We start from the raw sequence: 15,579 nt of genomic DNA, 5'->3' as shown, positions 1-15,579 counted from the left end.
ATGATGCTGCTGCTGATCCTGCAGGCCCCCAACCCAGCTGCTGCTGCCAATCCAGTAGCTCCCTTCCCCACAAATGCGACCAAAGTTCAGGATCCTCCCAGGAATGAAGAAGAGTTGGTTTTTATATGCTGACTTTCTCTACCATTTAAGGGAGAATCAGACTGGTTTACAATCACCTTCCCCTCCCCTCCCCACAACTGACACCCTGTGAGGTAGGTGGGGCTGAGAGACTTGCCCAAGGTCACCCAGCTCGCTTCATGCGTAGAAGAGGGTAAACAAATCCAGTTCACCAGATTAGGGTCCGCTGCTCCTGTGGAGGAGCGGGGAATCAAACCATCGCTCTTAACTACTACACCATGAGCATGCAACCTGCAAAGAGAAAGAAAGGAACCTGGCAAGTTGAGGCAATTATGAATAGATATGAATATATATGCTGCCACTGACCAAACACTACCAAGATCATCAGTGACCACAAGAGAATACCAATGCCAAAAACCATCACTGAAGCAACTACTAAATATTCAGCCCGGAGAACCATCTCCCAACCCCCCAAGGTCAAGCTTGGAGACCCACAACTACGACTCTGTAGCACAGGGCCCCCCCAACCTTTTTCAGCCTGTGGGCAACTGTGAAATTCTGGCACAGGGTGTGTGTGTGGGGGAGGTCCAACAACAAAATGGCTGCTGCAGGAGGTGGAGCCAACCACAAAATGGCTGCCGGAGGAGGAGGGGCCAGCCAGAAAACGTCAGGGAGTGAGGGTATGCATAAATTCTCATAGTAACACTTTGCCATTTCAGGCAGAAGCTCTGCTTAACAGGATGCCTTTATGTCTCCACAGGCCATCAGATCGCCAGTGACCAACCGGAAGCCCTGCTGAGCAAACGCCCAACACGGCCCCACCATTAACAGCCCCTTGAGTGGGACATCAGAACAGACTTTGGAACAGTCTCACAAGGCCCTCGGTGGCATCAACCTCCCAGGTTGACAGGCAGCTCTGCTCACCACCTTCCAGATACCTCATAGAATCATAGAGCTGGAAGGGACCACCAGGGTCATCTAGTCCAACCCCCTACAAAATGCAGGAAATTCACAACTACCTCTCCCCCCCCACCCCCAGTGACCTCCACTCCATGCCCAGAAGATGGCCAAGATGCCCTCCCTCTCATCATCTGCCTAAGGTCATAGAATCAGCATGGCTGACAGATGGTCATCTAGCCTCTGCTTAAAAACCTCCAGGGAAGGAGAGCTCACCATCTCCCGAGGAAGCCTGTCCCACTGAGGAACCGCTCTGACTGTTCTTCTGCCCCCCTGGGTTGAACATTAAAAGCAAGACAAAACGGTGTGCCCCTTCCCCCAGCACACGCAGGTTCCACACCAAACTCAAGGGTCTCCTAAGGCTTCCATACTATGTGATGGTGTCAAAAACCGTTGCCAAATGATCAAAATGAGCATGTCTCTAGGATCACAAATGCAGCCCCCTCCCCACAGGGACTGGCTGACAGGCTGGAAGAAGAGCTTCCACAGGCAAAGACCTGTTTCCTCAGGTGTCAAAGCAGGGAGCAGCCATCGCCCAAAGGCACAATTAGTCAGGAGCGTGTAGGACAGCACAGTTCCTTCCCTTGGAGAGGCAGGTGGGGAAGGTTGCTGGCTGCTGCCCTTCTGAAATGGGACCCCCCCCAGAGCTCTCATCATAGAATCATAGAGTTGGAAGGGACCACCAGGGTCATCTAGTCCAACCCCCTGCACAATGCAGGAAACTCACAACTACCTCCCCCACACCCCTAGTGACCAGAAGATGGCCAAGGTGCCCAACCTCTCATCATCTGCCTAAGGTTATAGAATCAGCATTGCTGACAGATGGCCATCTAGCCTCTGCTTCAAAACCTCCTGGGAAGGAGAGCCCACCACCTCCCAAGGAAGCCTGTTCCACTGAGGAGCCGCTCTCACTGTTAGAAAATTATTTCTAATGTCTAGACGGAAACTCTTTTGATTTAATTTCTACCCGTTGATTCTGGTCCAGCCTTCCGGGGCAACAGAAAACAACTCGGCACCCTCCTCCATTTGACAGCTCTTCAAGTACTTGAAGATGGTTATCATGTCCCCTCTCGAACTTCTCCTCTCCAGGCTAAACATACCCAGCTCCTTCAACCTTTCCTCATAGGACTTGGTCTCCAGACCCCTCTCCTTAGCCTAGGATCCAAGTGGCCCCCATATTACACACCGAACACTGAGCTCTACAATGAAATAACCCTCACTTGGGACGAGCATCAATGCAACTGATGTGTATTTTGCAAATCATCTTCCTAAATGCGTTCTACTGAATCCAAGTCTTCACTCTTTTCATTTTTTCATATATTTTTTTGCAGCGCCCAGGATTATTTTTGGCTGGCAGAACGGAGAGCAAAGCGAGGCCATGACTGGAGACCACGGGCAGTGAGGCGGCCACATGGGCCCGGCCGGACCAGCCCCTGCCAGCAAGGTCACCCGTGGAGGTCCACACGCACCCCCCCTCCCCTTGTACAAGAAGGTGGGTCTTCTGAAAAAGGCCACCCACATCCAACGGGTGTTGCAACATTTGAGCTGGAGCCATCCAGTCCTCCGGCCTCCTTCCAAGTAGCTCAACCAACACTGCTCCTGGCCACCACGTGTGCTCACAGAGCCTGTGAAACCGGGGGTTTATTTCAGCGCGGTTTAGGTTGTGACCCAAGAGCGCGAGGTTCAGACCATCAGCAAAACCCTGGTTTGCCTCAATAAATGCGGGCTTCATGGGAAAGAGCCTCTGGCTTGTGCCAGCGGCTCAAAACCAGACTTAGGAGAACTTCACTGTGGTTAATAAACCAACCTCAGACAAGCAATACTGGGTCTAACTAACCATAGTTAGCGGAATGGCCCACATTTTAGTCTAGCTGAACTGTAGTTTGTGTGAAACCTGAACTCAATCACTGAGAAAACAGCTGTTTGCCAGTTTTCAGAGCAGGATGGAGAAAAATTGTGTTTTTCTGCTTTTCCCTGACTACTCTGGGGGGAAATCTCAGAAAACAATCAGACGGCTGTAACTTGTGCCTAAGAAGGAACAGAAACTAGAAAAAGGCAAGTGTGAAATCAGCCAAAGGCTCCTGCTTCAAGGGGCTGGGCCACGCCAACTGGAGCCCAGCAGCCCACCGCCCCCGGGGAACCCCCTTCCGGTCCCAGAGCCCCTTCCTCATGGACGCAGCCCCCCAATACTCATCACTAAACCTCCCTATCACTGAACCCAAGCCCGGCATTACTAATGCCAGCGCCTTCGCCCCCACCTACCCAGCTGGCCCCATTAGTACTACAGGCCCAAATCCCGACTGTCAGTACCACACCCAGGACCCCAGAAGAGGGGAGGGGGTCCATTTGGGTGATGGGGAGGAGTGGAATTTGGCAGGGGAGACTCAGGAGGGCTCCCCGTCTCCTTCGTCAGCCCCTCCCCCGCTGCACCCCAGTCCTCCTCCTGGCCTCCAGGCCCTGCTTGAGCGGCATTCGGAGCCATCTTGTGCCAATGGAAGCGGGGGGGGGGGGGGGAAGCAGGATTCCTGACAAATGTGGGGAGGGAGGTGGGTGGGCACTGGGGCTTCCAGCTCCTGGCCCTCCTTTCCCTGCCCATGAGAGGAGGAGGAGGAGGAGGAGGCAAAAAGCAGAAGGAGGCAAAAAGCAGAAGGAGGGTTTGGAAGGGGGGAGCAAAAGGGACTGTACCACTTTTGACATCTACTGTGGGAATCTCATTCCTGGGCATTCCTGCGTGTGAAACAGTCCCGGCTGCCAGAAAAGCAGCACAGGGAGGGGTGTGGGGGACGGCCTTGGTGCCCGCCTGGCATTCCTTTTCCTCGCGGTGGTTCTTTCCTGGAAGGGGGGCTTTTCCTTTCTTAACATCGAGGGAGAGAGTGAAAACTGGCCTCCCCCACCTGCAGCTCAAGGTGGTCCAGCCCGTTCCCCCCCCTGCCTCCTCCTTCCTTGCCTGCCTGTGCACATCCAACACTAGTGTCTGCCCCTCCCCCCAACCCAGCCCCCCCCCCCCGGAAAAATAGCCTCAGCAGCCAGGGCAGGAGGGGCCACCCCCAGCCAGCCTCAAGCTCAGCCCCCCCCCCCCACCAACTGGAGATATCAGCGCCCTCCCCATCTTCACGGGGGCACCCACACTGCTTCCGTAGTAGTGGGGGGAACCCAGCGGTCCTTGCAGGGTTGGCATGGGCCCCCTGAGCCACGTTTGGGAAAGTGCCCCCCCACTGCACACTGCTAAGGGGAGCAGGACCAGAGGGGGACCCCTTGGGGGTGATGGGTGTGGAAAGCCCCCTTCCCCGCCCTCTAGGGGCAAGGGGGCAGGCTGTCCAGCTCCCCTCTTGCCAGGCGGCACGCCTAAAGCAGCGCCCCCTCCCTCCTCACCCCCCAGAAGCCTGGATTCAGCCCCCTCCCCACAGCGGGCAAAATGGCCCTGCCCCTCGTGGCACAGAGTGGCCTCTCCCAGCCGGGCGAGGGGGGGGGACCCCTCCGCTGCCCGCCATCCTTCTGCACTGCGACTTCACCAGCCCGGTGCCCGCTCCTTGCCAGCCCCCCCTTTCTGCTGCATTGCTGACCCCGGGGCCTTCCCCCGTCTCTCTGCTCCCCCCCAAACGGCTTTAGGGATGCCCGCAGCTGTCGAGGCACCTGCGGGGACGTCCCAGCTGCGCCCCCCGCCAAGGGTGGGGTTCACACGTGGCGGGCGGGCGGGCGGCGCGGCGCCCAGCCCGCCCGGCAAGGTCAGCGCGGCTTTGTGCGGCTGCCGGGGAGGAAGGGGCGGCAGGGCAGGGGCCGGGAGCCGGGGGGTGGTCTCCTGGGCCCCGGAGGGCGAGGGGGGCCGGGCCCTGCTCGCCTCCTGGGGGTCTGGCGCGGCCCGCGGGGGGATCCGGCGACCTTCCTCCGCTGCGCACACAGGCAGGCGCGCCCCCGCGCGCTCCCCCCCCCGCCAGCACGCGCCGAGCCCGCGCCGGCCTCCGCCTGCCTCTCGGCGCACACGCCCCCCCCCCGCCGTTGCCCGCTCCTTTTGTTCGTCGGCCGGGCTCCGTCTGCGGGGGGATGCGATGCCGCGGGGGGCGCCAAGCCGGAGGGGGGGGGGCTCAGAAACCCAGCCTCCGCCTTGAAGCCCGACGCCGAGGGAGCGGCCCCGTGGGGGGGGGGGCGTCGCCCGCTCTCCCCCCGGCTCCCCGCAGCCCAGGAATGGGACGCCCCCCCAGGCGCGAGCGTGGCGCAAACGGCTGCCCGCCGCCCGCCCGAGACACGCCCCGGAGCGAAACGGGGCCAGGGAGGTGCCCCCCAGTGTCGGAGGCGATCCCCCCTCCCCGCACGCGGCCAGCCGGCACACCCACACCGGGGGGGGGACAGGAGAAGGCCTCATCTCCCCCCCCCCCGGCAGTGATGGAGCTGGGGCAGTGATGGAGGTCTTCCCCCTGCCCCGCACGCACCACCCCGGGGAGGGGAGGCCGTGCCGGGGCACCGCGCACCTGCCACGGGGGGTGTGGGGGGGGGAGAGCGTCGCCCCTGCCCGACGGTCCTGCCCGGGGAGACCCTCCGGTGCCGCCCCGCTCCCCCCGCGCGTCGTTTGCGGCACAGCTCTCTCTCCCCCCCCCCTCCATCCTGCCCATCGGCCCTCGCCCAAGCCCCCCCCGCGAGGAGCCCCCCCGCCCCCCGAGGCGCGGCCCCGACGCCAAATACCTACAGTGACCATGCTTGGGGCGCGCCGGGCTCCAGCCGGGCGGCGTCGGCGGCTCTCGGCTCCGGCTCCTTCGCCCCCCCCCCGGCCCGCCGCGGCGGCTGCTGCTGCCTCCTCTTCCTCCTCCTCCTCTCCGGGCGGGGCGGGGGGCAACGGCTGGGTCTCGGGCGGCGGCGGCGGCGGGGGGGGGGCGGCTGTGCCTTCGGCTGGCGGGCGACGCGGAGCCCCTCCGCAGCGGCGCCGCCTACGACGGGGGCCCGTCCAGGCGGGCGAGCGGGCGGGCGGGCGGGGCCGGCGCGGTCCGGTGGGAGGGGGCCACGGGCGGGGGGCGCGGGGAGAGGCGCGCGGCTCCGAGCCGAGGGGGGGAGGGGAGGGGCGGGCCGGCGGGCCCGTCGGGGGGGGGAGGGCGAGCGAAGGGGGCGGCCTGGGCCCGGGGACGGCGGAGCGGCGGCGGGCGGCGCGCCGAGTGGGGCGGCGGCACAATGGTCCTTTAAACGCCCTTGACGGTTTTGGCGCAGGGGAGGGGGGGAGGCGAGGGGCGGGGCGGCGCGGGGCTCTCCGGGCCCCCCCTCGGGGCCTGTCTGGCTGCGGGCGAGGCGCGGGTGGGGGGCGAGGGGGGGCGCCCGGCAGCCGCAGCTGGCCTCGCTCGCCGCCGCCCGCGCAGCCCCTCTGTGGCCCCCGCCCGTCGGGCCGCCGCCTTTTACGCGCCCCCCACCCCACCCCGCCGACGGGGCCCGCGCTCATTGGCTGCCGGCTCCCAGCCGGCGCCCCCACTCGTCCCGCCCTGCCTCGCCTGGCCCCCCACCCCGTAGAGGACAGGACGGGCCGGGGGGGGGCAGCGGGCCAGGCGGCGGCCCGAGCATCCTTGGATGGGAAGGAGGGATGCAGGAGCGCCGCTCGCCCCAGTCCGACGGGCCCGGGGAGCCGCAGCCCTCGCCCCCAGCCTCCAGCCCCGCTGGATCTTTGGAAGGGACCGGGAGCGGGGGGACCCCTTGTGCCGGCAGAAACCCCCCCCCGCCCCCCGCCCAGCAGTCCCCACTGGGCCCCCACGCTCCGGGACCCCGGCTGCCGGGAGGGAGACGTTGATCTCCGGAGGCCGACTGCAACTGCACCAAAGGGGAGAGGCCCCTTTGCCTACCTCTCCCCCTCCCCCCCCCCCGCCCACCACCACAGGCGCGCGCTTGTGCATGTGCAGGAGGCCCCGCCCGCCTCCACAAAGCCAGGGAGCTGCACATGGCTGTTATTGCCGCTGCAAAAGCACAGGGAGGGGACCCGCCACGCTTTCTCTTTCCTCTGACTTTCCTTTCTGCACATGCTCTGTGATGGCCACACACTGGCTCTTGGGGGCATGGCCATAACAGTTGCTGCGGCAACTCACTTTCCTTTTGGGTGTTTTGTTCTTCACACGTGTGCTTGAATGGGCCATCTCCACCAGCACATAGTATTTCTTCCCCCATCCGCGGACGTTAAACTAGATTTGTTTTCCTCACTCCTACACACAAAGCCAGCTGGGTGACCTTGGGCTAGTCACACTCTCTCAGCTCCACCTGCCTCACAGGGTGCTTGGGGAGGGGAGGGGAAGGGAAGGCGATTGTAAGCCGGTTTGAGTCTTCCTCAAGTGGTAGAGAAAGTCGGCATATAAAAACCAACTCCTTCATTGTGCAGCTTCTCCCCATTCCTTTCTAGTCAATTGGAACAAAAAACTACCTGCATCTTTCCCCTTAAATCTCCGCAACAAAAAGGGCTGGGTACTTCATTTTTATATATATAAAATCAAAACTGGGAATTCAGAGGACTAACATTTGAAATGGAAATACGTGACAATTATTATAGCACCACAGTGAATACCGTATTTTTTGCAGCCCACACAGAGCCCTGCGGTGACCCGGCAGAAATTATTTATTTATTTTGGTAAAATGGCCCCCACAAGGGTCAGACAGTGGGAAACAGCACCAATGTGAGCAAAATGTGCAGCAGGAAAATATGCCCCATTCCTTCCTCCTGTTGTGCCCGTGAGCTTTGCCAGTGCCTTTTTTCTGAAAATGCTGGGGTAAAGCAGGTTTGGGAAAGGGCATATTGAAGGCAGAGAAAACCTGGAAAGAGGATGATCGCAGAATGGTGGTGTATGGATGTTTTTTTTAAAAGTGCTCCAGTCCGGAAGCCAAGGTGGAGAGAAACCAGTCCGTGGAAGCGGCCCTGCAAAACTTTACCCCGGGGCCATTTCCGCACAGGGCCGAAGAAAGGCTCCTGCGCAGCGGAAGCCCCACATGCCTCCCCTGGCTTTGGTGCCCCTCTGCGCTTGGCAACCCTCCAGCCCCCCCTTCACAGCTGGACCACACTTGGAGAGCCATGGCCGCTCCTTTCTGAGTAGAACAAAAGCCCATAGAAGGGCTGATGGAGAGGGATGAAGCGTCCAGCACATCCGTTGTGAAGGCCGAGCTTAGCTCTACCCTCCTCCCCCAGGTTGGCTGCTGGCAGAGCTTCCATGTGGAGGGACTCTCTACCTGGGGGGGTCACCTGCTGCTTCCAGGGCTGGGCTTTTTAATGTGGCTGAAAGAGTCATAGAATCATAGAGCTGGAAGGGGCCATACCGGCCATCTAGACCAACCCCCCTGCTTAATGCTGGATCAACCTAGCATCACTGACAAGTGTTTGTCCAACTGCTGCTTAAAGACTGCCAAAGAGGGGGAGCCTCACCCACCTCCTTAAACAGCAGATTCCACTGTCGAACAACTCTTACTGTAAAAACATTTTCCCTAATATCCAACCAGTACCTTTCCGCTCACAATTTAAACCCATTATTGCAAGTCCTTTCCCCTGCTGCCAACAGGAAGAGGAAAATGACAGGAACTGTATGCACAAGTTGTGCAGATGCTCTCCCCCACCCCTTGCAGGGGCATCCATCTGGCCGTATGGGGCAAAATCCCCACCTGGAACTGGCCCTCAAACCACTTTCACAACTCCCCAAAGGACAACCTTCTGCCTCCGTTGGGCCTCTCCATCTGAGGAGCTGCGGGCTCCGTCCACCGGAGATGGGACCATCAGTCACCAGATCAGTCAGTCCGGAGCTCAGCAATCCAAGCAGCGCAGAACCTCCACAATAATCCCATTTCTTCCAGGAAAAGGAAACCAATTCCCATTTCAAAGCAACCTCTCAGATCCAAGGGTGTGCATCTGACCCGGCTGGCTTGCATCAAGCTTTGGCGAGAATGGAAACATGGCCGGCTTCAAGGGGGCTGCGAGGATCGCATTTGGTTTTGCTGCAACAGATGAACATGGCCCGCTCCTCCCCGCACACACATGCTTGGGCAGCAAACATTAAGAGCGCCTTCCAGGACAGTCCTGCACACCAGAGAAGGCCTTCAGACGTGTGTGTGTGTGTCCCCAGACGACACACAGATCCGTGGAACAGCCGTTCGTTCATAGGGACAGCCCGCCTATTCAGGCACACCAGGAAACTGCTCAAGGCCAGTCCCTGTACACGCCTGCTTGGCTTGTCTCCGGCATAAACAGCATCTTCACATGGACTATGGGGGGGGGGGGAGGTATTTTCCCTGAATCTGAGGCACCAAAAAATCGTGGCCAGTTTTTAGCATCCCTGAAAGAACCCGGGTGAGAGAATTCTCTGCTAGAGATCTTGATGACCCCTCAAGGAGTTATCCTGCCCGGGATGTCTTTTGTGCAGGGAGAGGATGACTCTGACACCTATTTGAATCCTTGGTATGAATATCCCAAGAGAAATTTCCCTTCCTTCCTTGAGGAGTGAGGATTTACTCTTCTACTTAAGTCACTGCATGTTTTCACTGCACATAGTTAGATTCTTTCAAACATGCGTGTTGGTAGTTGGATTTAATTAAAACCGTGTACTGGTAAAGCTGCCCCCAAATAAATGGCATCTTTCCTGGGCCACATCAGCTCTGAGCCCCGCCCCCAGGCCCCAGACCCATGACCTCTGCATTTCCAGCCAGTCCCTTGTTGAGGCAGAAGAAAGCCACCCGGGGGAGGGGTTACCTTTTCTAGTCCTTTCTCAACTTCAGGACAAATAACGTCTCTCCTACAGATTTCTTCTATGGTCCCTGATAATATAAAGTATTATCTTTGGCGTATGTGAGCCTCATTGGATGTGAACCTGCAGAATTGCCGTAACTCCCAAATGTTTCCTTCCAGCCTCTAAACGTCCCCCCCCCCCCGTGCTTCTCTGGGGGCTCAGCTGGTTGCTTTTCCAGAGGCCTTTGGGTGACCACACTTCATCTGGCAAGGGGCAGGTCAGCAAATCTGGCCCGGAAATGGGGCTGGTGGGTTTGTCTTAGTTCTTGGCCTCCCTAATTCATTTTGCATTCATTGTTTAGAGTATCCCTGGCAGTTTGTCACTCGTGTTGTTTTCTAACTTGGGTGGCCCTAGGCCAGCTGCATCGTTCCTCGGACACCTTATGGGGTTTGGGCCCCCATTGTTTCACGTTCTGCAATCTCCCCTGAGCCTCAGTGAGAAAGTCAGGCAATAAATAAAGTCAATAAATATAGAAATAAATGTGTTGGTAGCTGCTGTTTAATTTGATGGTGCTGAAACGTGACTTTCGGAAGAGGAGCTGTTTCACGAAGGATCGGTCAGCTCAGCGGTGCCTAATCTCCAGAACTAGCCTGTCTTTTGATGGGAGCCTCTTTCAGCCTTTTTTTTGGGGGGGGGGGTCTGGGATTTATTTCTGAAAGAGCAAATATGCACCGCTGTTTATGGCTGTGGCAGGTGCCCGAAGCTGTCTGAAGAGACAACCGCCGCCACAACAAAACCGCCCAACTTGTCCCACCTCTGCTCTAGAACAAACTTGTGTGGAGAACTTTAGTCAGGTTTAAAGAGGAGCATCTCAGCATTTTTGTTTCTGCCACTATGGGAGGAGGAATCCTGCCCTCCTCTTCACTTTCTTTGCTGCATGCTGCTGCTTATGCACTATTCTGTCAACCTTTTCCAAAGGATTGGCCTTCAGGGCTCCGTTTGTTTTCTTAGCGGAACTCCTGTCTGTTTTTCCCCAGTGTGATGATCCTTCTTGAAATATCTTATCCCAGAGTTTGCCTGGCCCCAGGGGTTTGAAGGACAGCCTCAGAGTTTGCTAGGATCATCCATGCCCCCCCCCCCAAACATGCTACAGAACTGAGATCAAAACTCAGGGGTTCTGCTCTACCATCAACAACCGGTTAGGCCCCGGGAGAGCCCTTTGTTTTGAAAGCTCTCCCTCCCTCCCTCCCTGTTTGCTTCTAGAAGTTCCATCAGAGCCACAGTCCTCCACCCCCCCACCCCCTGCAGAGCAATCCTGAGCAGACCGTTGAGAAGGACCGTGGCCGTCCCACAAAAAGCAGTCTTGCTTCCCTGTAGACCACTCCTCCAGTCCCAGGTTCCTTTCCCGGGGTCAGCAGATCTCCCTCTTTTCCTCCATCCCTTCAACTTCTGCCCAAGACACAAACTCCCAGGCAGTACAAAGAGACAGCATGGGTGGGAGGGGGAAGGACCGCGCCCCTTGTCTCCCAGATCCACTGCTTCCCAAGGCGTCCACTATCCTGACGCCCACCAGGAAGATCAATGCGGATCATTTTTAACAGACAAACATCTCTGGTGCCCCCTGGGCGCTGACCTCTGCCCCTCCGGCCCCTCCTGCCTAACAGAATGTTCCAGCAAAGAGGCCTGGCTTCAGCTAAGCCAAGGCATCGCCCCTACCTCATTTGCACTCAGGAGGAACCGCTCTGAATCTTGTGGGCATCTGCTCAGTTTTAGTAGCGTCGCCATTTCTGGTGGAGGGTGAGAGAGAGAGAGAGTGAGGGAGAGAAAAGAGACAATTACAGTTTGTCCCAGGGGAGAGAGCCAGAGAGAGACACACACGCACGCATAACTAGGTAACGGTTTTGTATCCACGTCCGGTGATTTATAGCTGTGCCGGTCCTATTCCACCGGGGAGACCAGGGAGCTGCACAGATTGCGCTGCGCGAGAGAGGAACGGCCCCAGCCGGCCACGCCCGCGCACCCTTTCTCCTGCCCACAGAAAAAGATGCATTCAACAAGGAGTTTGCTCAGCCCTTCGGTCACTTACAGAGAAGCTTCTGGGGGTGGGGCGGGGGGGGGGAAGGGTAGGAGGGTGCGCAAGAGAAGCCTGGCCATGATTCCTAACCATCTGCATTGGGCATCACCACTGATGCTTAGAAAATCATTTCAAGCAAAGTAGTTGTGAAGATGCAGCTGCTTCTGGAATGGGAGCTGGCAGGGGCTTCCTTAGAGCCACAAGGCAGGGGAGGAGAGTCTCACGCATACTTTGGGGCAGGGTCATGGCATGCATGTGTGGAAGGGCAGCTCCAGCAAGGTCCAAACCAGCTCTTGGCAGCAGGGTCCTTGCTGGCCTTCAGGGAGGGACACGGGTCATCCCATCCTCTGACTCCTGGAGGCCCCAGTGGCCGGGCCTTTGCTCTTGGGCGGAGGGCATGGCTGGCCTCTTCAGCCCTTCATATCTCCAATTCAAGGGGGTCCCCATTGGCAGGGCTGCAGAAGACCCTGGAGTCTGGCTTGACTTGCTCTAAGGCCATTTCCCCAGTCAGCACCAGTGGAGTTTGGCCTGCTGAGCCCGTCTGCAAGCACTCGGTTCTGTCTCCACATGACCATCTTCCGGAACGTAAACAAACCCAGATGTTTGCTTTGCTTGGAGATCTTTACCCATGCCTGAAGCTTTCTTCAGGACAGGGAGCTCTTTTTTCGACCCAGAGCAAGATCAGCCTGTTTAAGTATATCAGCCCTCATTCTCTGGACCAGGAGCAACTCAAAGCAGGGGCATAACAATGCTGTGATTTCCCCACCTTTTCTATAGCTACAGGGCAAACCCCCTAAATTTCTGGAGAAGAACACAGATCAGGGCCAGTTTTGATCAGGAAAATGGTGCCAAACTGAGGAAGAATAAATATGGCCTTGGTTTATATCACCCCAAATTAAATGCTGGGAGTTCCAAAACCACATAAAATTTGACCAATAGAAATGAGTTGCATTTGATGTAGACATACTCTCCATTACATTGATTACATGGGCCCAACTGTCTCCATTTTGAGACTCGGTTTCTACCAGCTGTAAACTGGGAAAGGCCAGGTTAGTACTTCTTGTTTTCTGTTTCCAAATATTTCTCATAACATTCACTTCCATGATCTTCAGAACCCTTGACTATCATCTTCCAGACCTCTTGGAGGATGGGAGATGTGCCACAAGACTGGAGGTGGGTATGGGCAAACGTCCCAATTCTCAAAAAAATATAATAGAAGTTCTGAGTGTACCTCAACAAGTTCTTTTAATACCCCAGGATGTCGTTCCTCTGGCCCAGAAGACTTGAAGCTCATCTGCTGCGGGTAGGTATTCCCTGGCCAACTCCTTAGCAGTCTTCAGCTGCAATCCTGCTCACCCACCAGCCACACTACTCTAGGGGAGAAGACTCAGGCCAGATCTCCGTCCCCATTCCATTTCATCACCTACGCTGAGCAATGTGCCTGCCGTATCCCCCCGCTCTTCTGTTGACCTGGAGGGTACCTGGAAAAGCCCTTTCCATTCTGGGCGTCCTTTGCCCGTCTCCACTCTGATGTAGCACTCCTTATGCGGACCCTGCCAGCCCCGGCTACTGGTCTGTGGCAATCCTGGGCGAGCGGCCCTCCGGCCCATTCCCTGGACCTGGCCCTTTTTGATTTTCAGCTCATCATTAACTCTTATGCAACCACTCTGGCCTCGTCAGATGGCTGCCAATTTTTTTGGTCATTGGTGCTGTTTGCAGTTGTGCCTTCAGTTACTCAGTTTTCAGGAAGTCCCGGGGCCGCCTTGCATTCCCTGTTCTCTGATGAACTCACAAAGTTGCCCTGAACCGAATCAGACCATTAGTCCGTCATACTCAGTATCATCTACTCAGATCAGCAGTGGCTCTCCAAGGTCTCTGGTGGAGAAAGGTCTTTCACATCATCTACCACCCGATCCTTTTAACTGGAGATGCCGGGGATTGAACCTGGGGCCTTCTGCATGCCGAGCAGATGCTCTACCACTGAGTCACGGCCCCCTCCCTAATAAGTTCTCTTGCCGTGTGATGTCACCTAGCTTTTCCCTGAGTTTTCCTGTAAGTGCTTGTTGGACTGTGCTCTCCTGTAGCTTTCCACATGATTAAGAGTTCCAGCACGGTGGTCCTCCCCCCACCGCCCCCAACCCAATTCCCACAACAATCACCTCATCAATCAAGGTTTCCCTCTTGGCTTAGACCAAATGCAAGAGAACCAATTGCCCGGCTCCTTCCTTCACCTTTGAAAGAGAAAGTTTTCAGTCAAAATAGTCTGGTGTTTCCCTTTGTGATTCCCTCCTTCCTGCCCTATGTTTTAATTGTTTTTTTAATGTTTTTGTTTGTGAATTTTAGCTTGGTTTTAATTGTTATAATGACATGTTTTTGGTTTTAGTGGCTTTTAAGGCATGTTTTTATTATGTACATTTTTACTTTGCTAGCCTCTTTGCTAACCCTATGATGAGACAATCCAAAATGAAAAATGATCTAGTGCCAGAAGATGGAACCCCCAGGTTGGATGGGACACTGTGGCTGGTTTTAAAGGAAATGGATGAGTTCTGGATCAAATCAAGCCTGAACTCTCCCTAGAAGCTAAAATGACCAAACGGAGGCTATTGTACTTTGGTCACATTACAAGAAGACAAGACTCACTGGAAAAGACAATAATGCTAGGGAAAGTGGGAGGCAGCAGGAAAAGAAGAAGACCCAATATGAGATGGATCGACTCTCTAAAGCAGTGGTTCCCAACCTTTTTTTTGACCAGGGACCACTAGGACTTTTTTGTTCGGTGCAGGGACCCCAAGGTTCAAAATAAAAATTCCTAGAATTTGAAAATAAACTTTAATCCTAACTGTTAGTTAAACATTAAACTTAGAATAATATTTGAATATATTTTTTATAACAGAGAACTTTTAATTGTAAATCAATGTGATTTTTGAGCTTGCATCCTTTTTACAAGCTGGGCAATTCTGGGGCTAATACTGTTGCTCAGAGCTACATGAATATCATCACTTACTTCCAATCGATTTCTTGTCGTGTTCTTAATTATAAGCAAAGCAGAAAACCCTTGTTCGCATAAATAAGTTGTGGAGAAGAGCATAAGATATTGCAAGGCGAATCCCCGAACTGTAGGATATGAAATTGCGTTTTTTACACCAGAACTCTTCAAGAGAAACTGATTCAAACACATCCTTACAGTGCCTATCATTTTGGAATTCAATGAGCTCTTCCTGGATTTCTTCTGCAACCTCTTCAACAGCAATACCAAAAGGATTGCGAATCAGCTTTTGGGTATCTTTTGATTCTGTCTGGATATTCCGGGAAGTAACGGTGGAATTCATCGACCAGCATTTGCAGATGACTTCTGATGTTGTCTTGTATATTTGCGGTGATCATGTCATCTTTACTATCATCAACCAGTGCTTTTAATGTCACAAACGCAGAATAATTGTTTTCGCCTACCCATAATTGAAGTTTGCAAATAAAGGCACTCAGTTTATCTTCAAACATAAAAATGTTTCCCACACCTGCTAAATTTATGTTTCCAGAACCTTGCAACTGTAAGTTTAGTTTATTCAAATGTGAGAAAATATCCACAAGCCAAATGCATCTGACTTTTCGAATCAGAAAACAGCTCTAGTAAATCTTTAATTTTCTTCTCGGCTAGAAACAGCTCAACCTCTTTTCTTAGTTCAAATAACCTTCCCAGCATATTGCCTTTCAATAGCCAACGAACTTTGGTGTGGAAAATAAGAGTCTTATGATCGGAGTCCATTTCAGTGCACAGTTTTTTAAAAAGGCGTGTATTTAAGGCGCTGC

At 55.5% G+C, this 15,579-nt stretch overlaps 1 protein-coding gene across 5 annotated transcripts in view; it reads right to left on the bottom strand.

The window, feature by feature from the left end:
• ELAVL3 (ELAV like RNA binding protein 3) overlaps positions 1–5,762 on the bottom strand; it is a 59,554-nt gene extending 53,792 nt beyond the window's left edge. For 4 of the 5 annotated variants that reach the window (XM_056852472.1, XM_056852488.1, XM_056852495.1 and 1 more), the window contains exon 1: positions 5,717–5,760. In XM_056852472.1, the coding sequence (XP_056708450.1) occupies positions 5,717–5,725 (9 nt within the window). In that variant the 5' untranslated portion in view covers positions 5,726–5,760. Of the gene's footprint in view, positions 1–5,716 lie in introns of all 5 variants that reach the window. The other variant, XM_056852481.1, reaches the window with a different exon arrangement.
• Between the last annotated feature and the right edge of the window lie 9,817 nt (positions 5,763–15,579).

This window comes from Euleptes europaea, chromosome 1 (assembly GCF_029931775.1).
Source record: "Euleptes europaea isolate rEulEur1 chromosome 1, rEulEur1.hap1, whole genome shotgun sequence".
Taxonomy (NCBI): domain Eukaryota; kingdom Metazoa; phylum Chordata; class Lepidosauria; order Squamata; family Sphaerodactylidae; genus Euleptes; species Euleptes europaea.
Note: the sequence above shows the minus strand (reverse complement) of the source record. Positions and strands in the feature narration are given on the sequence as shown.